The 21,372-nt window shown below is 40.0% G+C and overlaps 1 protein-coding gene across 1 annotated transcript in view; it reads left to right on the top strand.

Annotated features, from left to right (window-relative positions):
- LYST (lysosomal trafficking regulator) overlaps positions 1-21,372 on the top strand; it is a 156,813-nt gene that overhangs the window by 32,243 nt on the left and 103,198 nt on the right. The window contains exons 4-10 of the mRNA XM_045009357.1: positions 3,795-3,885; positions 7,708-9,778; positions 12,021-13,053; positions 13,729-13,890; positions 14,891-15,044; positions 16,749-16,975; positions 19,894-19,960. Coding sequence (XP_044865292.1) covers positions 3,795-3,885; positions 7,708-9,778; positions 12,021-13,053; positions 13,729-13,890; positions 14,891-15,044; positions 16,749-16,975; positions 19,894-19,960 — 3,805 coding nt within the window. The remainder of the gene's footprint in view (positions 1-3,794; positions 3,886-7,707; positions 9,779-12,020; positions 13,054-13,728; positions 13,891-14,890; positions 15,045-16,748; positions 16,976-19,893; positions 19,961-21,372) is intronic.

Genomic DNA, 21,372 nt, shown 5'->3' with positions numbered 1-21,372 from the left:
CAAAACACAACTCTTAATATTACATTGGCTCTCTGATAAACTAAGATGCAGTTATTACCTACCTAATATGGTGCAGATGAAGCTTCATGGTCTCGTTAAGTTATTTGTTTCATAAGTTATCCTGTTTACAACTGCATTGTTTCTAACTTTTGGGTATTGATTTGCGTTTAATAGAAATTCAGACAATTCTAGAACTAGTTCCTTGCAGTATACTGGCTCAAAGGTGTAGAATTTTAGGGCTGACCATTACAAATGCACGTTTACAGCCTCTGTGGATCCCAAATGTTTTTGTAGATGATGGCACCTACAGATTTGTTTAAGGATTTTATGAATCTTTAGAGATTTGTAAGTATCAGGGAGAACAATACACTTCCCACTCAAATTTCATAGCTCTTTGTTAATGCTAATTATTTTTACAGGTTTAAATTCCATAAATATCTTGGGATTCAGAGCCTTGTCAGTATTCTAATTCCGAGAACATGTTGAAACCACAGTATTGTAGAATATTGATACTATTTGTGTTCAGGCTAACCTTTCTCATATAATTTGATGCACAATAGGTTCTAATTAATATCTTCTGTGGGTTAGTTTTACACTCCATGTCTAGAATGGATTTACCTGTATTACTATGTTTGTTTATATTGTATTTGTGGATAAGAGACAGGTGGGTTTTTTTGTCATCAGAACTTCTTCATATTTAACTGATGGAAGGATTGGGGAGAGAGATTTTGATGCCAGCCAGAGCTGAACGGCATACTCCCCCCACATGTTCTGCCAGTCCCAAAGGAGTGGAGAAACGTTACTACATCCCTACCAAGGGATCTGAGTACCTCTTCTTCCACCCAGCTCCAAACTTGCTTGTGGTCCAGGCTGCTGCAGAGAGGACCAAGCAACAACATTCGCAGGGAAAAGAAGAGAAGTGTCTTCATCTTGTCAGAAAGTCTTCTCTTCTTCTGCCAGTTTGCAATTCAGGATAGCCAATTATCAAGCTCTATTGGCTGAATATGACTTTCTGAATTACGCTAAGTTTGAAGAATCCACTGATACCTTACCACAAGATCCAGGGCCGCTTCCAGGCCCTCACTGATGAAGGGAAACTCATAGCCAGAACTGCCCCTCCCGTCTGTGGTAGACATTGCTGATACCTCCTCCATGGTCATTGCCACAACTATCATGATATATACGGAGTTGTGGCTTCATGCTTCTGGTTTCCCTAGGGAGGTCCAGAACCCCATCAAGGACTTCCCTTTTGAATCCCATCTTTTAAATCAAAAGGCTGAGTTCTTACATACACTGAAAGACTCTAGGGCTACCCACCGCTCGTTGGGGCATGAGTGTATGTGCCGGAAACAGAAGTTATACCACCTATCATTGGCCCAAGGTACTGGTTGTCTCAATTCTATCACCAGAGATCTTACGCGCCTCTATGGAAATGCCTGAAAACGTCCCAAAATCCAAATATCTCACTTCCTTGGCCTTCCATCACTGTCTTCCCTTTTGCAGGCCCAGCCTCAAGCCAAGAGGTATTTTTGATGTGAGCTGAAGAGCCAACAACCACAGAATCTAACACCTCATGACCCCTCCGTTCCCTTTGGGTGTCACTTAGTACTCTTTTACTATGCTCGGAGTGCAATAACAATGGACAAATCAGTGCTGAATGTCCTCTGCCATGGCTATATGATTGAGTTTGTCATGCTTCTTCCTCCAAAAGTCCCATCCTCATCCCTCTTCAGGAATCACTCTCTTGACAGTATCCTCTTCCAAGATGTGAACTCCTAATTGCATCAGGGAGCAATAGAGCAGAAACAGGGTTCTACTCAACTTGCTTCCTGACTTCTTAGAAAAAAGGAGGTTGGAGACCAATCCTCGACCTCCATCAGTTTAGTCACTTCATCTGCAAACTCAAGTTTCACGTGGTCACATTGGCAGAAATCATTCCCTCCTTAGAAAAAGGCATGTGGTTCACAGCTCTCAATATGAAGGACACTTACTTCCATGCCAACATCCATCCTGCCCGCAAACATTTTTTCAGATTCATGGTGGGCACCGGCCATTTCCAATACAGTACTTCCTTTTGGAATAGCTACTGCTCACAGAGTCTTTACCAAAGTATTTTCCATAGTGAACTCACATCAGGTATTCTGATCTTGTTTTTTCCATACCTTGACAACTGGCTCCTGGCAGCCAGATCCCACCAGGAAGTCCTCGTGTCAACCTCCATGTTACTCAATCCTTGCTTCACTGGGAATCAATGATAACATCAAGAAATTGCTCCTCAGCCCCCACAGTCACTAGATTTCATAGGGGCTACCATAAACTCTATCACATCATGGGAATACCTGCCCATAGACACGTGTCAGGCAATGAACACCATTTCTCACATCAAAAATGATCCACGTGTACCGGTCAAGATGTGCCTGTCTCTTATGGGCCACATGGTTTCATGCACCTACATGACCCCTTTCATGAGACTTCATCTTCACTGCCTCCATACATTGCTCCATTCTGTGTACTTGCAAATCTGTCATTCTCTGGACCTCAGGCTGAAAGTTCCGGCCAAGATACTATCATCCCTACTACTGTGGACAGACCCCCAGTGGGTACGACTGGGGTCCCTTTCTTCCCTCCTCTCCAAGCAAACTTATCACCAACGCGTCTCTATGAGGCAGGGGAGTCCATATGGATGACCGCTTAGTACAAGGCACCTGGACCTCTTGTGACTCCAGGATGCATATCAACATCTTGGAACTTTGAGCAGTGCGAAGGATGTGTGAATCCTTTCTCCCACTCCTATATCAACAAACAAAATCCCCCCACTCTCTGCACAGAAGTGGTCAAGCTCTGAAACTGATGCATCAAATTACACTATCTGCAGCTTACCTTCCGAGAACACAGAATGTGCTTGCAGACTCACTCAGCAGGCACTTTGTGAGTGACTGTGAATGGGAGCTTCAAAATACGGGGCTATGCTACATCTTCGAACAATGGGGGACCCCAACCAGGGACCTATTCGTTTCTCAGACCAATAGCAAATGCACCAAATACTGCTCCAGAGGAGACATCAGCTGTCGCTCCCAGTCGATGCTCTCCTTCTCTTGCGGTCAGACCAAATCAACTACACATTTTCTCTACTGTCGTTCCTACCTTGAGTTTTGTTCATGCTCTATCCTATTTATAAGTGTTGAGAGTTCCAGAATCTCTGTAGGAATGACATTTTCAGAGAAACAAAATTACAGGTAAATAAACCCTTTTCCCCCCTCTGCAGAATTCCATTCTTCCATTGTGCCTTGTTCCAGCTAACTTCTTCCTTTAATAGGTAACTTACAGCCTCAAAAGGACCTTTTTTTTTTTTTTAAATGTGGGAAGGCAATACAGATGCTAATTTAAAAAAAAATGAAAAGCATAACATGTCTTGCATCCAGAGTTTCGTTTCTTATGGTCTCCCTTCAGATCAACAGTTATTTGCTTTCAATTTTCACTTAATGTTTTATTTCCTCCCTTAGGTGAGGAATTCTTTCAACAAGAAAGGTTTGGATAGCTTTGACATTTATAGACTCAATTGCAAAGATGTGCTAAATATTTGCAATGCTTTCTGATTGGCTGTGGTTTATAGTTAGAACACTTCTTCTGCATAGATGAGTTATTTCTCTAGTGTAGCTTTTGGGGATACAGGGAACTGAGTGTTTAATTTTTAACAAAATTTACATTGGGAATCTATGGCAGATGGAAAAGTCCAGCTATTTCTGTAAAACTACAAAACATGAACTTTTAAAAATATTTTGTTTCCAAATTAGGAGCTGACATGTCGAGAAGAACTTCTAACTCTCCTGCTGTCGCTTCTACCATTGGTGTGGAAAATACCTGTCCAAGAAGAAAAAGCGATAAGTATGTTTTCATCATACTACACTATCAGAATCATAGCAAAAATTATGTATTGTAGTAATGTGTGCTTGAAACTTAAAAAAAAATGAAATTACTTGTTACGTATGGTTTTGAATCCAGGATTTTTTAATCGGGCAATGAGTCTTACATTTCAATCTGGTGACTTCCTTTTTTTGAGTTCTGTATACTTTCTACCAATAGAGGGAAGACTAAAGTATCTTATGTATAGTTGACCCCACATTCCTCTATATTTTAAGTCCTTTGTTTATCTGAGTCTTGTTACTATATGTAGATTCACCATACTTATAAAGCAAGTCTGATAGTCTACTGCAGGGGTCGGCAACCTTTCAGAAGTGCTCTGCCGAGTCTTCATTTATTCACTCTAATTTAAGGTTTTGCGTGCCGGTAATACATTTTAATGTTTTTAGAAGGTCTCTCTCTATAAGTCTATATTATAAAATAAACTATTGTATTTGAAGTAAATAAGGTTTTTAAAATATTTAAGACGCTTCATTTAAAATAAAATTAAAATGCCGATCTTATCAGTTTAGTGTGATCCTTTTCCTTGCTGAGTTTTCCAATGTGCACCACAGCAGGGAGTGGCTGAGGCCAGGAGCAGAGCCCTGGGCTGGCTGCCGGTACCCCAGAACAGCAGTGGGCTGAGCGGGGCTGGAAGTCTGGATACCGGCTGGCAGGTGGGGCTGGTGGCCGGAACCCCAGACCGGCAGCGGGCTGAGCCTCTCAGCCAGCCACTGGCCCCGCTCAGTCCACTGCTGGTCTGGGGTTCTGGCAGGGGTAAAAGTAACTTAATTTCTTACAGGTACTGTCATATTACAACCCCCCTCCGGGGGGGAGGAGCTCATGGGCTGGGATGTATGTGGGGGAGCACTCAGAGCAAGGGGTTGGGGTGCGGTGGGATCAGAGCAGGAGGTGGGGATATGGATGGTGCAGGAGTCAGGGCTGGGAGCATGGGGGGGTGTAGGAGTCAGGGTTGGGTGGTGTGAGGGGTTCAGGGCAGGAGGTTGTGGGGTGTAAGGGGGAAGTCTCGGGGGGACAGGGACTTGGGGCTGGACTGGGACAGTCCCGGTTGTGGCCAGGTTACCTGGATGGTGGATGGGTCCCTGCCCCATGCTGTTCCTGTTTCTGCCACAGGATCTGTGGGCCAGCTGTGTGGGGGCACTGCATCTGCAGGCAAATGGGGGGCAGTGGCAGAAGACCAGGGGAGCGGCCACTGGAGGGGGGGGGGGCACGTCCGGCTCTTCAGTGGCAGGTCCCTCACTGAGCTGGAGCTGACTGAAGCTGCGGCGGTAGAGCTGCCGCCGATGGCGGCTTTTTTTTGTTTTGTTTTGCTACTCTGGGCGGCAAAAATGCTGGAGCCAGCCCTGCAGAAGACCCTCTGGCCTGCCACTCCCTTCCCCCAGGGGCCGCAGGGATGGCACGTGCCTGCAGTGCCCTGGTGTCCAGCCACAGTGGCGAGAGAGGGGCAGCAAGACAGGCTGAAACGCGGACACCTCCACTGCACCGCTCGCCGGCCCCTTTCACTTGCCTGACTGCTTGCTGCTTCAGCCGCCAGTGCCAGCCTGCAGGAGAGTTCCGGCAGCCAGCAGGCCCCCCCGGCCTCCCCAGCTGGGAGTGCGCTGCGCCCCAGCATCGGCCAGCTCTGGGTTCCGACTGGATTTCGGTTCCGGCTGCTGGCCCCTTGCCAGCCGGGGTCTCAGCTGCCGGCCTGCTCAGCCCACTGCCAGCTTGCAGTTCCGTTCACCCAGACTGGCGGCGGGCTGAGTGGGGCTGGCGGCTGGGACCTCAGTGTGCCATTAAAAATCGGCATGCGTGCTGTAGGTTGCCGACCCCTGGTCTAATGTATGTGTAACTTACTGCCTATCTTGGGCAGTTAAGCCCAGTTGAATTTTCAGCTTGACTGACTCAAAAACAAGCCTGCTTGTGGACATGTGATAAATTAGTGGCTTTGTCAGGATTGGTTTAAAACAATGTATTGCTTAAAAATTAATGTCTCAAACTTGTCCATGTACAGTGTATAAAATATTTTGTCATTTCCCAGCTGAATCCCTAGCTAGCATTACTAGTGTGGTAACCTTCAAGAAACATTTCTCTCATTAGGAGCTACTGGGCTGCGTTTCTGTGTAATTTTTTCTTTCTCTTTTGTGATAAGCTTTCATTTTTCCCAGTTGGTCATTACCCTCTATGCATGAAGGGTTTTTTTGGTCAATTGGTTATAAGGGTCTTTCTCAAGCACCAGAATTGTGCCTCTTTTAATAAAGAGGTGAGGATCAGCGAGAACTACTTACCTGGTTTTAAACAATAGTGCAGCTGCACTGGTGCTATGAATGGTTTAAACTCTATCATAGACCCAGGGACAGGCTTTTTTTTTTTTTTTTTTTGCTACCCTCTTATCTCATCCCCAGAGCTCCTAAGTATGGGTAAAAATCTCTGCAACTGGTCTACATGTGTTATACCATTGGTAGCACCAGTGCAGCTGCATCATTGCTGAAAAATGGGTATGTAAGTTCCTTACGTAGAGACATCCTATATGTCTGTTTCTAGCTATTGGATATAATTTGAGTCCAGGCATACAGGCTACTAAAAATGCCTATTTCACCCCTTAATAATGATTCTCAAATCCTACTTAAGACCGCTCAGGGGTTTAAATTTCATATCCATGGTACAAGCAGAAAGCAAATAGGCTGTTGTTGGATGTTCTCCAGGTTTTGTTAGCAATATACATTATATGCTTGGATGTCACTTTTGGCCTCACTATTGGGGGCATTCAGTGCATTAAGGGTGGCAGATATTTCCCCCTTCCTCCCTCCTCTCCCCCCCCCAAAAAAACAAACAAACCCTTTGGCATATATTGGTAAAACTACTGGAATTAGGATCCTTGAAAGTCAACTTTAACAGATGTAATATGTTATGGGTTTTTTTGTTGTTTTTTTTAATATTTTTTTTAGGAATTATTTGTGTAGGGGTGAAAGAAGTTTAAGTTAAGATGCTTAGTTCACAAGTTCTGCATTGTTGTAAATACAGTTTTTAGTTTTTCCATTACCAAGCATTTTTTTGGAATCTTTTTGTTGAAGAGAGCAGAGTACTATATTCTCTTATCAGGGTTGGGAGTCAGATAGCACTGAGTTCTTATATCAGCTCAGCCACTGATTTGCTGTGTTGCATTGGGTGAATTTCTTCCTTGTGTGTGCCTGATCCCTGTTTGTTTGAGGATAAGGCTTATAATACTTCACTTGGGTGTTGTGGGATTAGGCAACTTTTGTACAATGCTGTGACCAGGTGTAGTGGCGTATGCTAAATGCTTATTCTTTTATTAGGTTTTTATATGAACAAATTACTTTCTTGTAAAAGCAATCATATTCAACTTGTTAGCGCAATAAAAGATAAGAGCTTCAAATAGTTCCTTGTCAGATTTAATATTTTGGTGTATTCTGATATAGCCAGAGTTAAGCATGTCAGTGTGCTTCTTTAAAGTAGGGGAGTTTTTAACAGGTAAGAGGGGTTTCTAAACCACATTTTGCTAAATACAATTTTTTTCTGTCTCAAAAACTTAGTCTGTGTTGATCTAGGCAAGGGAAATGAAGTGCTGCTGCTGTTCAAGAAAAAATATAGACATGTCAAAGTCTAGATTTTGATTATTAGTGTTTAAAGAATGAATAAAAGCAAAGCATGTCCTGTGGGAAACCTTCAGAGACACTAACCGTGTGTGAGGTTCAAGTTATAAAATGCTACAATTGTATTTAATACAAGTTAAAAATCATGTTACTTTGAAGTGTAATATATATACTGATTTTTTTCTTTCAACAGATTTTAATCTACCCTTCACAGTTGACGTATGCCTGACCAAAGAGACAAATTCAAGTTCTTTGAGATCTGCACATGAAAAACAAAATTTAGGTGGAATAGTTCATCCATCCTTTCAGACTCCTGTAAAATTAAATTCTTCATTTCGAAAAATTAGGCGTCAGCGCAAAATCACCCATCGGTATTCTGTGAGGGATGCAAGAAAATCTCAGTTATCCACTTCAGATTCAGAAGGCAATTCAGACGACAAGACTACCATAATGACTAAACACAGGCGGTCTCAAATCCTACAGCCTTTTGTAACACACCCACCTAGAGTTGACTACCATGCAGAAGTAGTACGAAGCTTTAATCCCAATCCCATGAGTCTAGAAAATTCCAGACAGATCATTCCAACACAAGAGTCAAAATCTGAGGTTTTAAATGAGTCAGCTGCAGCAGCAGTTGTCAGCAGCATGGACAATTCTCCATTTGACTTGTGCCATGTCTTGTTGTCATTGTTAGAAAAAGTATGTAAATTTGATATTACCTTGAATCACAATTCTGCACTTGCAGCCACTGTAGTGCCCACCTTAACAGAATTCTTATCAGGATTTGGAGACTGTTGCAATGTGAGTGGTGATGCAGAAAGTGAAGTGGTTTCTGCAGGCTGGACAGAAGAACCTGTGGCTCTGGTTCAAAGGATGCTCTTTAGAACAGTGCTGCACCTTTTGTCCATAGATATTACCAGTGCTGAAACTATGCCTGACAACTTGAGAAAAAACCTAACAGACTTACTTAGAGCAGCTTTAAAAATTAGAACTTGTTTGGAAAAGCAGTCTGATCCTTTTGTTCCAAGACACAAGAAAACACTACAGGAGGTTCAGGATAACTTTGTGTTCTCCAAGTATCGCCACAGAGTCCTTCTTTTACCTGAGCTTCTAGAAGGGGTTTTGCAGATTCTGATCTGTTGTCTTCAGAGTGCAGCTTCCAATCCATTTTATTTTAGTCAAGCTGTGGATCTCGTTCATGAATTTATACAACACCAGGGATTTAAACTATTGGAAATGACAGTGCTTCAAATGGAATGGCTGGTCTCAAAGGATGAGGAAATAACTACTGAAGCCTCAGAACATCTAAAAGCCCTAATCAACAGCATTATGAAAATAATCAGCACTGTCAAAAAAGTGAAATCAGAACAGCTTCATCAGTCAATGTGTACAAGAAAGAGGCATAGACGATGTGAGTATTCTCACTTCATGCATCACCACAGAGATCTCTCGGGGCTTCCGGTTTCTGCTTTTAAAAACCAGGTTTCCAGAAACCCCTTTGAGGAGGTAGTACATGGAGAAGTTCATTATCCTGAACGCTGCTGTTGCATTGCTGTTTGTGCTCATCAGTGCTTCCACTTGCTGCAGCAAGTTTCTTTGAGCAGCACCTGTGCTCAGATTCTATCAGGTGTACATAATGTAGGAATATGCTGTTGTATGGACCCAAAGTCTGTGATTACTCCATTACTTCGAGCTTCCAAATTACCAGTGTTAAAAAACTTTCAACAGCACATATTGAGCATCCTTAACAAGTTTATATTGGATCAATTGGGAGGAGCTGAAGTTTCTCAAAAAATTATACAAGCAGCCTGCAATATTTGTACTATTGACTGTGACCAGCTTGCTGAGCTAGAAGATACCCTGCAAAGCAACTCGACTGATATTGGTCTCGCATCAAATTTTTCATGTCCCTCTTACAGGTTTCAAGGGATTTTGCCTAGTAGTGGATCTGAAGACATGTTGTTGAAGTGGGATGCTTTGGAGGCTTACCAGGACTTTGCTTTTGAAGAAGACAAACTACGCAGTGTGCAGATAGCGAGCCACATTTGTCATTTAATCCAAAAGGGCAATGTGGTGGTTCAGTGGAAGTTATACAACTATATCTATAACCCAGTGCTCCAGAGAGGGGTTGAGTTAGCACATCACTCTCAACAGCTCGGTATAACTGCAGTATGCAGTCACGTATGCAGCTGTCATAGCCAATGTTTGCCCCAGGAAGTACTTCAAATTTATTTACAGACACTACCTGCATTATTTAAATCCAGGTTTGTTAATTTTGTATTTATTAATGGGAAAACTGTAGCTGTAAATTACAGAAGTGTTTATACATTAATCACTGATTAAAATGTAATGAATTTGTGGTTGGGTAGCAGCACACACTTGGAAATGAAGATGATGGGGGCCATGTAAATAATTAGGATTGAGACCTTTATTATCTGACTTTTTCCAATAGGTTCATAAACCCCAGAAGGTCTCAGATCTGGGATGATGGTATCTACACTATAAAATGTGTAAAACCTTTATACAGAATGCAATATACAAACCTATTCTGCACTTCTTATTTCTCAAGCAAAAGTTAGTTGGGGTGTTGAATAGGTTCATGTGCCATTTTTGTGAAGGAATTAAACTGCATAGAATTACGTCTAACTTCTGCCATTACAACTGTGTTCATAGAATTATTAGTACATCCATAATTCTAACAATCTATATTTGAGGCTTAAGGTAGGATTGCTTATAATTCCAAAATGACATGGAACTGCTTCCTTGTTGCTTCATTCTTTTTTGATTTCAATCTCTTAGTATAGAAAGCCTCCACTTTCATTTTTAAAAAAAATAGTTAAAGTATAAGGGAAGAGTCTAGAGAGATTTTTACCTTTTAAAAAAGTATGGTATGTGCTTAAAAGCACAAACAAGGATATATTCTTCCCTTCCTGCAAGGGACTGTGGTCTATGTGGCCCAATTGCGACCCTGGAAATTTCAAGTGAATTCAATCTATCATGTGAAGTTACGGTTATAAAGACAGACTGCTCTGGATGTATAATAGAACCAAACTTATAACATCTCGAGAAAATGGATAGTGACAAAATCTAGCTATTTTCGTTAGTACAGAAATGTAAAAGCCTGTTAGAAAACACAATCTTTATGAAAACTGAAAGATTGAGGAGGGAAAAAGTGAAGACTAGTCAGTAAGTTATCTAAGACAACCCATGTACGGCTTGGTTAAAAAATGGGCAGTGGAAATAACATGACTATTCAAGTTAGCAGTGTGATTTTTTTTGGAACACATTGCTCAATTGCAGTAAAGGGCATAGGTTTCATCAAATGACTACTATAATAAAAAAGAGACAAATTATTGTGCAGGTCAAAATGAGAACAGCTGGAGTGCTGCGTCCATTTTTGGGCACTGCATCTTTGTAAGGATGTACATATTTTGGAAATGGTTTAGATAAATGAGATTATAAATGTCTTAAACTCTATAGCCTACTTCCACAACTAAATATTCTTGGTTCAGGGATGGGGAGGAGGAAGGAAGCTATAGGTTTAATGTTACAGAAATATATAAATTCCTAAAAGGGTTACAGAGACTTCGGATTAGGATTTGTATGAATTAATAACTTTTTTGGTGCGGGTAAATAGACACTCCTAGAAATTTAAAATAAGTAGAATTTGGGTTAACATGTGAAAGGGTGCTTTTTTTTTAGTGTGTAATCAGTATTATTTTGCGTACACTATGACATTGTTTTAAAACATCAGACTCAAAAACATGCTTGTAAAATATTTCAGATAAAATGAAAAGTACATTTGTTTGTGGACCTGCATCATATTCAAACAAATATTCTTGCTAACTGTAGTTACATAATGTTCCAAAATTGTTATATTCAAAGGGAATTTGTGCTTTCCAGTAAGTAACAGAAGTAATAGGGACAATGACATATTTAAAAATTGTTCTTCATTTAACATGTTCGATAATTCTAAATGATTGTTTGTTTTTTAAAAAGAGCATCATAGGCTCAGGCACAAGTATAGCATAAAGGCAAGTGCCAAACCTTCTGGAGCAAACTTAACTGTAGAGGTTAATTAAAACACTCTTGTGGCCCTAAATAGCATGTTCTTCCAATCCACATGAAGTGAATTATAGTAGTCTGCCATTATGCATCCCCTATTTGAGAAGCAAGATTGTGTGGCTTCTCTCCCACTGTTGAATGGATTATCCTTAATCAGGACTCGAGTAATGCAAAAGATGTCCTCCATAGATTCTTGCCAATAAGCCCCAATAGAGCAGTAAATGGAAAAGTGTTGGGGTTAAGATAAACTTTGACGCCAGTCTAACTTTATTTATAACCCTGGTATGTAATACTTGGGTATACATTTTACTGTAAAGATAACTTCCTTCTTGAATCCTAGTAAAGTGTGTTCTATTAGTGTCTCTGGGACAAAGAATCTAAAAAGCTCTGTTTATGCCCAGCTTATATAATAGTGAAGTTTCTGTGTGCTTTCTCCCATAGGATAATACAAAATCTGTTCTTAAGTTGTAATGGAGTGAATCAAATGACAGAACTGAATTACTTAGATTCTGTAAGAAGTCACTCTCTGAAAGTGTTTGAAACTCTGATATTCTGCCTTGGAGATCAGCAGAAAGACCAAGCAATGCCAGAACTAGAGGGTATGGATAATGAACAAAAGGAGTCCATTTTAGATTTAGTGACTTCCTTTCATAGCCAGCAGATGATTTCTGATGTTCCTCAAAGCCTGAGCAAGTTTTATGCAGGCCTCAGAAAAGCTTATCCAAAGAAGAAAAAGTGTGTTAATCAAGATGTTCATGTCAATTTGATACATTTATTTCTCTGTGTGGCTTTTTTGTGTGTAAGTAAAGAAGAGGAGTGTGATCGGGATTCAGCTAATGATTCTGAAGATACATCAGGCTATGATAGCACAGCTAGTGAGCCTTTGAGTCACAAGCTACCATGTCTGTCACTAGAGAGCCTTACTTTACCATCCCCAGAACATATCCACAGGGCAGCAGACATTTGGTCTATGTGTCGTTGGATCTATTTCTGTAGTTCAGTTTTCCAGAGACAGTTCCATAGGCTTGGTGGTTTTGAAGTTTGTCATAGATTAATAATTATGATAATCCAGAAACTTGCCAAAAATAAAGAAAAGGAGCAAGAGAAAAAGGAGAGACCTTTAAGTGAAAATAATAAATGTTTAAATGGCAGTCCTCCTAATGAAACTGTTTTCAAAGAAGATTCATATTATTTGACTGTGAACAAACAGTTGACACAATCAGAGCTTAATAGTCTTGATGAAAATCCTGATGCTAGTGGACAACTGGTATCTGAATGTATCTCCTGTGACCATTCTTTGAAAGTGGAACAAATTTCAGTTGCTACGGTTGAGCTTGAGGAACTAAAGAAGTCTGTAAAGCAAGAAAATGAGTGGTCACTTCAGAGTATAAGACTCTTGGAAGCTTTGCTGACTATTTGTCTACACAGCGCAAATAGTACCCAACAGAAAGCGGAAGTGGAGTTGCTTCACCAGGTAAATATATCATTTACATAAAGATCTTAAAGATATATGTACAATACTGTCTTGCCAGTAACTCAGTGAAAACTTATTTTAGAAGTGGGCAAAGGGTAGTACTCATTTTCTTCTAATACAGTACCATTTTTTTGGTTGAGGTTTAGTGATGAGATTGGAAGTCAAAGGACTAGACACCAGGTCGATCTGACTTTTGATTTGCTTTGTGGACTTGGGCAACTTTCTTAACCTCTTTGACTCATTTTCCTAATCAGTAAAGTGGGGAATAGGGTGTGAGGAGTAATATTTGCAAAGCCTGCTGGACATGTAAAGGGGTATGGAAGAAATAAGTGTTTTAAAAACTTGATTGCATTAGCTTTGTACTGTTAATTGGGAAGTAACCAGTTGCCTAAATTTCAGCAGTATGAAGATTTTGATTTACTGGATGACAGATAGTAACAGACAGATCTTCATACTATTTCAAGTGATTGGGATGGGGCTGAGAGTGTAAATGGCAGTGGAATTCAATCAATTTAGATAAGAGATTGATGGTGGACAGGGGAAGCTAAAAATAAATTAGGATACAGTAATCATTGCATATATACTGGGACTGAATGTAGTACAGATTTTTTGTTTCCTTTAGCCAAATACAGAATAACGTCAAGCATAATGGATGTCCTTGTTTTCTTCATGTAGAGTGTGTGTCTGGAAGATATATTACTTGAAATGCGGGACCAGCTTGCCCAGTCAAGAGCAATTGAAACTTGCTTGGCAAAACCTCTGTTAGATTCGCTGCTTCGAGTTGCGTTGGGAAATTACTCTGCTGATCTGGATCATTCTGAAGAGAAAACAGAGAAGGTACGCAACAGTATAACACTGACTAAACACAAGTAATCTGGTTTAAGGGCATTACTCATGTGTGTAAAGGTTTGCTGGATCAGGCCTGTATGTGCTACGCATAAATAAAAAAGCATACGTTGTCACATTATCAGAGGGCATGTGCACAGGCTTGTTTACAATTTGTAATGGATTTTAGGCAGTCATTCCTTCATGGATGCATGTAAATACCATTGAAGTTAGTGGATGTCTGTTTTATTTGCTGTGTCGATCATAAATGAAAGTGCTTCTGCACAAAGGGAAAAACAAGCAAGCTGTATATATCATAGTATTGATTCAGGGAGAATAGCTCTGAAACTTGTTTCAGTTCACTTTTCACTCTACAACAAGGATAAATTGCGCCTCACACCCCCCTCACCCCCAAAATAAAAAAGAATTTTCAAGAAAGCTCTTCAGTGTGGGAGGCTGATTGACCCTGATGCTGTTCTCCTAATGCTCACAAGACCCTTTGCAAGGTATGGAACCATCATCCCCCTTTTACAGATGAAAAGAGATCAAGATACTTGCTCAGGGTCTCAGTCAGTTTGTGTTAAATTGGAAACAAGATTTTTCTGACTTTTTTTAAATCCCCCCCCCCCCACATTTTAACGGTTTGTGCTGCCAGAAAGTCAAGTTTAAGAACATGGGCCCCTTGACAGAATCCTTTTTCCTGTTTGTTTTTAAGATATGTTTTATGGGGTTTTTTTACTCATCCTAAAAAAAATCAACCTACATTTTTGCTTTTAAAATATACCCTCCACCTCTTTAGATTTTTTTTTTTTCAATTTTAGTTTTGACTCATGTTTGTAGAGACAGTATTTCCCAATAGGTATTATGGACTGTGCTGTTTCCTCCACTTTCAAGAGCAGAGATAATTCTGATCTGGAAGATCCCACAGCATTCGGGTTTTTGAATGCAAATGAAACAGTTGCTTATGAGTTTTTAAATTTGTTTTGTTTTTGTTTTTAAATATGGATGTCAGATTCTTCATACTGAAAAAGCGTCTGTTTCCCAACCTGAAGACCTTTCTGAAGAAGCTGAAGAATCACAGTGCTGTAGTTTTAAACTCTTTGCTGAAGAGGAAGGCTATGAAGCGGATAGTGAAAGTAACCCTGACAGCGAAAGCAAGGATGAAGGTAAATGCAAACTTCGCACAAACATCAGGCAAAACCATCTTTAACTGTTTTATAGACTAGCTTTTACCATGTGATTTATGTGAAGTACTGGACTTTTTCCCCAACATGCAAAAGTGGAATAGATTGCAGAGGCCATAACAGATTTTCAATTTAGGTTATTTTTGTAGTATGAAACAACTTTATTGCAGAGAGAGTAACAGTTCACATCTATTTTATCTAAATATTGTGGGGAAACGTTTTATGCATTGAGTTTTGGCTTCTGTCAGATTGCTCTGAAGTACTGTTGAGTCATTCTCACTGAAGTGTGTTATTGATTGTGGTCTAAAAGCAGTTTCTTCTCCAGATAGGATCATAAGTAAGTAGTGTGTTTTGTTTTTTTTATAACTCCATGCTCAATTTTTTTTTACAATGTTATCTTCCTTGTAAAATATTTCCTAGTCTGATCTGTGTGTGTGTACACCAATTTTTCTAATAACATACACATCCATTGTTCTTTTTGTTACAAAAATGATTTTTCAAATCAAGCCTACAATGTAAATATTTACTTTTGTATAACAATTTGATCTAAAGTATGCATTAATTATAATTGAGTTGGAGTTGTAATTTCAATAAGGTCTGTCAGTGGATCTGTGTATATTGTAAATCTGTGTAGCAGAAATATTAGACTAGGGTTGGCAACTTACTAACTGCACAAAACCGAACACCCTAGCCTCACCCCTTCCCCGAAGTCAAGGCCCCGCTCCCACTCACTACATTTCCCCCTCCCTCGGTGGCTTGCTCTCCCCCACCCTCTCTCACTTTCGCTGGGGGTACAGGCGCCTGGGTGGGGCCAGAAATGAGGGGTTCAGGGTGTGGGAGGGGGGCTCTGGGCTGGGGCAGGGAGTTGGGGTGCAGGAGGGGGTATGGGCTCTGGTCTGGGGGTGCAGGCTCTGGAGCCAGAGATGAGGGCTTTGGGGTGCAAGGGGGATCTCTGGGTTTGCGGGGGGGCTCAGGGCTGGGACAGGGGGTTGGGGCTCAGGGTTGGGGCACGGGCTTACTTCAGGCGGCTTCCAGTCAGCAGCTCAACGGGGCTGAGGCAGGCTCCCTCCCTGTCCTGGCTCCATGCTGTGCCCCAGAAGCAACCAGCAGATCCATTTCCTAGGCGGGGGGGCAGGAGGCTCCACATGCTGCTCTCGCCTGCAGGCACCACCCGCCAGTTCCTATTAGCCGTGGTTCCCAACCAGTGGGAGTGCAGAGCCAGGGCTCGGGCAGTGTGCAGAGCCCTGTGGGCCCCCCCTGCCTAGGAGCCGGACCTGCTGGCCAATTCCAGGGCACAGCGTGGTGCCAGGACAGGTAGGCACTATCTGCCTTACACCTGCAGCACTGCCGACCGGACTTTTAACGGCTTGGTTGGCAGTGCTGACCGGAGCCACCAGGGTCCCTTTTTGACCTGGCAACCTTATATTGGACATACACTCCTGTATATATTGTAAGGCTAACTGTATAGTGTAGTTTAAATCTGTCTGAGTAAGAGGGGAATTCTAGAATTTTTATGGCTTACTGGAAGTACTTGCACAAGATGTCTAATACATCTACTAGTTGCAATTGTTTGTGTGGCAAGTGTCTTTGCTTTTAAGTAGTAGTAATCTTAAAACCAAACCAAACAATAACTAACAAAACCCCAAACAATCAACAAAATGTCTGGGTTTTTTTTGTTTGTTTCAGGAACAGACACTAAAAGAGAAGTGGAATGCATGGTCCCTTCAAGTTATTCCAGTGACCTAACTGAAAACATCAATCAAGGAGAATTAATATACCCTGAAATCTGTATGCTAGAATTGAACTTGCTCTCAGCTGGCAACCCAAGCCTAGATGTACTTGCCCATGTTTTCCAGAGCTTTTTGAAAGTCATCAGGCAAAAAAAGAAAAATGCCACTTTCCTTATGCAACAGGTAGAAGATGAATGTGATTAACAAAACAGAACTTGTATAGCATGTTAATAGGAAACTGATGAAAATATTGTGCAAGAGAACCATGAAAATATTCAAGTATATACTCTTGCATCCTATCCATTATTTCATATTGGAATATTTAATATAAACTGAAATGTTTTTATATGACTAAAGTTACAGATTAGTGACATGTTGAGTTAAGTTACTAGACAGTATATTTTAAACGATGTACTGAAAGCTGTTTTATCTATCCAGGATTCTGAGTTCAGGTTTGCAAAGCCTTGTTATGCCTATGCCTGTTTATAGTCACTGTGGGCTGTGTGGATAGTGCTTTGCAGCTGATCAGCATATTTTAAAAAATGTTACAGCATTAGGCTAGTGTTGTAGTCATGTTGGGCTTAGGATATTAGAGTGATAGGGTGGGTGAGGTAATACATTTTCTTGGTGTTTTTTGGTTTTTTAATTGGACCGGTTTCTGTTGGTGAAAGATGCGTTTTTGACAGACCTCTTCTTTAGGTCTGTCACTTGAAAGCTTATTTCTCTCATCAACAGAAGTTAGTCCAATAAAAGACATTACCTCACTCACCTTCTCTCTCCAGCATAAGGCCAAACACTTGTGTATCCGGGAGCAATAACTCTCGGTCCTCCATTCTGGCTACCTGTTTTTTCCCCTCCACCCTTTTACTAGCACCATACTGTTCACAGGAATCATTACAGCCCCAGAGCTAATGTAATCCTTTTAAGTAATCCAATTAAATAGACTGACTAGTTAAAAACAAACCTGTACCCCACATATGGCAGAAGACCATTCACGCACTATGAATACGTGCCTGTGATCTTCTGAAAGTCTTGGGCATTCTAAATATTTCTGAAGCTTTTTATGCTCTTATTTTGTTCCACCATAAAGTTTTTTGTACAAACTGACATGCTCAAGTTAATTGTGGAAGGCCTGTGTCTCATTTGTTGATTCTGGGCAACTTAGACAAATTAGAATTTAAAATAAGAAATTCAGAGGATGTTTTTGTTTAGCCTTTTATGTCAGAGGAACACCAATAATAATTTATTTTAGATACATCTCCATGAAGGAGAAAATGTGGCAAGATCTAAAAATCTTCTGTTAAATCTGTCATTCATATAATCATTTGCCTATATGAAAATAGGGAATCTTTTTAGAATAAAATATTACAGTTGAAATTAAAAGCATTAACTAACTACCTGGGAACCAGTGATCTGGAACTGGTCCAACCGATGCCCTCTGTATCAGGAAACCTTCACTGTCTGCACACTGAATTGGCATGTCATATGAATTCAAATTGTTTTTGCAAACTTACTGTAATGTGTTTGGCTGTCTTTCCCCTCCCCCTTTCCCCCATTTAGAAACACATTTCTAAAGCTACTAAATTACTTTGTATTGGATGGCAGACTCACTTGCTCCATCTCTTATCTACACCCTGTTATTAGTCCTGTCTTCTTTTTTTGAAAGCCTTTGATTCCCTGGTGAAGTGTCCTAGGGCAATCTTCTGGTTGATCATTGGCAGAGACAGGGTGGTTTAGGACTCTGATCTAAGAGTGATGAGATTTGTGTATTATTCTTGGCTTGGCTGCTGATGTGCTGTGTGACAAGGTAACTCATGGCACCTCTCTGTTCCTGTTTCCCCTGCCACACTTTGTCCATCTTATCTATTTAGATGGAAACATTTTTGGGACAGGGGTTGCCTTACTATGTGTTTATGCAGTACCAAGCACAGTTGCAGCTTCTAAGAGCTATAGTAATATAATCAATTATTATAATTACCGCCAATAATACTTCAAGGTTCAGTTCCTGTGTTCAGACAATTTTGAGAATAAAGACACAAAATACCTGATTAATCTGATTTAGGATGAGATCTTCGTGACTGATTTTTAAATATGCTTTTGTGACTTTTTGGTACAAATATAAACAATTCTCTTGATAAATGACAGTCATGTAACTCCTGTGGTTGTTTTACCTGTATGGACTTTACCTGGTATTTTTATGACTAGGTTGTTAATCCATCTAGTGGTCTTTTCATATTGTATTGCCTATGATGTTTGAGGATTTATTATGACAGAGAAAAAGGGGAAAATCCTATTTTTTAATACAAATTAATGTATTTAAAATATAAATAACTTATAGGTGATTTGGGTTCTAAGGCTATCCTCTAAGACTCCATGAGGAAAGAAGGTTGCTGATTGTATGTTTATTAGTCAGTTTTTAAATAAACCCCGTTTCTGAAGACTCAAAAGCCTCAAGAAAATATATATAATTTGATTTCTTTTTAGAAAGTGACAAGAATACTTTTTCCATATCTAACACAATGTTGACTTTAGAAAGAAGAAAAGGAATACAAATCTATTGGACTAATCAGTTTAGTGATTTATGAACAAAAATTGTTTCAGACTGAATTATGAAGGATGCAATTTTTTTTACTAGCAGTGAAAGTGAGTTGCTTTAAACAGTGTTTTAACATTTCACCTTTACTTGACCTATGAGAATGTGTAATTTGCTTATCTGTACTGTAAATTACTGTAGGCTAGTACTTAATCAATTTGTGGTGATGCAGAAAAGATGACAGGTTCCTGCAATGTAGTCTGTAAGAACAATGAGTTCTCAAATAATTGCCAGACTGGCAGTGGCTCAACAATTGATGCTTTAATCACCTTGATCCCAAAGGCTGTCTCATAGTCAGAAGCATCTGAACTAGTCAGAATCTTGCAAGCAAATTCAGTAGTTCTTTGATAGAACAAATACTAAAAATCACAATTAAATCACTAACAACATTTTATTTGGCAAAATCAGTTGTGAATATATTGGAGTACTTAAAACAAATTCTGTTGAGTTTTGCTCTTCAAACTGATGTGAATTGTTCAGATACCTAACTTTAAAGTTTTTCTTGCAGGGAGCTGTAAAAAGTCTTTTGGGAGGATTCCTAAACATTCTGATACAGAAGGACTCCAGTTTTCATGGTGGGTATTAATGTTTTTTGTTTGTTTTTAAAGAAATGCTGAAATTGTAACGTATATGTTATACAGTTACAAGTTTATATGCTCAAACTTTCAGCCCACAACTATTATTAATGAACATGCAAAATTGACAAGCACATCCATGGGCACATGCAAATATCCACACTTACATGTACAATCCAAGTATGCTTGCATTTTACACTTTTATATACAAAACTGTGTTGGGTTTTTTTGGTTCTGGTGGTTTGGGTGGGGGAGTGATTGGAGTCTGCATAATGCCAAACAGATGTACCTGCGGATTTGAAAGGTTGTCTGAACACCTGGACCGAAGAGATTAGTGTTAATTTAGTGTTTCTATTTTGTAGATGACCATGTAGCTTCTTCAAAAGAAAATGACGTTATTACTTCTATAATACATTTTAGAATCCATCTATTTGTTTTTAAATGTTTAAAAGTGAAATTAGCATTCACAGAAAGTTTCAGCTTGATATTAGAGGATCAAGTCCTCAAGAGGTACGGCCATGGCAGTGTAAGCCTCCTCATAGGCCATTTATGTAGGGATACCTTTTGAGGTGAGACTATCTTTATACCCAAGCAACCCGTGATTTCTTACCTAAGATTTCCATACGAATTAATTGTGATGTGTGTATTGTGGAGAAGCCAGCTTTCCTGTATTGCACATAATTTAAACCATCAAATAAATGTCTGGTAGCAGTGATTTCTGGTTGCTACAAACGCAGCCTAGAAGTGACCAGATTTGTGTCTTGGTAACAGGCAGCTGCCATTTCACTATTTTTTTTAAATTTTTTTTAATTCAAGGAAAAAGCTTTTTTTGCTAGAAGTGCCTATTCTAATTTAGTAAATGAGGTAGATGAAATTATCTATATTCATTACGCCTGATTTTTATCACAGAAATGGTAGAATATGATTTCATCTGATTGTAAGGTTGTATATAAAAGACTCAAAATTTGGTACTCTCTTCTTTTTAGGCATTTATGTGTGAATAGTTACTTAATATATTGCACATAAGTAGTAGCCCATTGGCCTAGAAACATTTTTCATGGTGTAGTGAACTATAGTCCTTTTAGATGTATTCTGTTCCTTGCCTTTGCCACAGATTTGCTGTGACATTGGGTAAGATGCTTAACTCCTCTGTCTGGTGTTCCTATTTAGCAACTGGAAATATTTGCCCCATATGAGAGCTGTGAGGCTATATTCATTAATATTCTTAACTTGAGATTCGTAATGGAGGACATGTCACAAAATATGTCAGTTCTAATGTTTTCAGTCAGTTTATTCTGTCTCATCTTAGGGTACGTCTATACTTACCGTCCGGGTCGGCGGCTAGCGTTCGACTTCTCGGAGTTCGATATATCGCGTCTAATCTAATCTAGACGCGATATATCGAACCCCGA

This window comes from Mauremys mutica, chromosome 3 (genome assembly GCF_020497125.1).
Source record: "Mauremys mutica isolate MM-2020 ecotype Southern chromosome 3, ASM2049712v1, whole genome shotgun sequence".
NCBI classification, from domain to species: domain Eukaryota; kingdom Metazoa; phylum Chordata; order Testudines; family Geoemydidae; genus Mauremys; species Mauremys mutica.
This window is presented reverse-complemented; position numbering and strand designations above follow the sequence as displayed.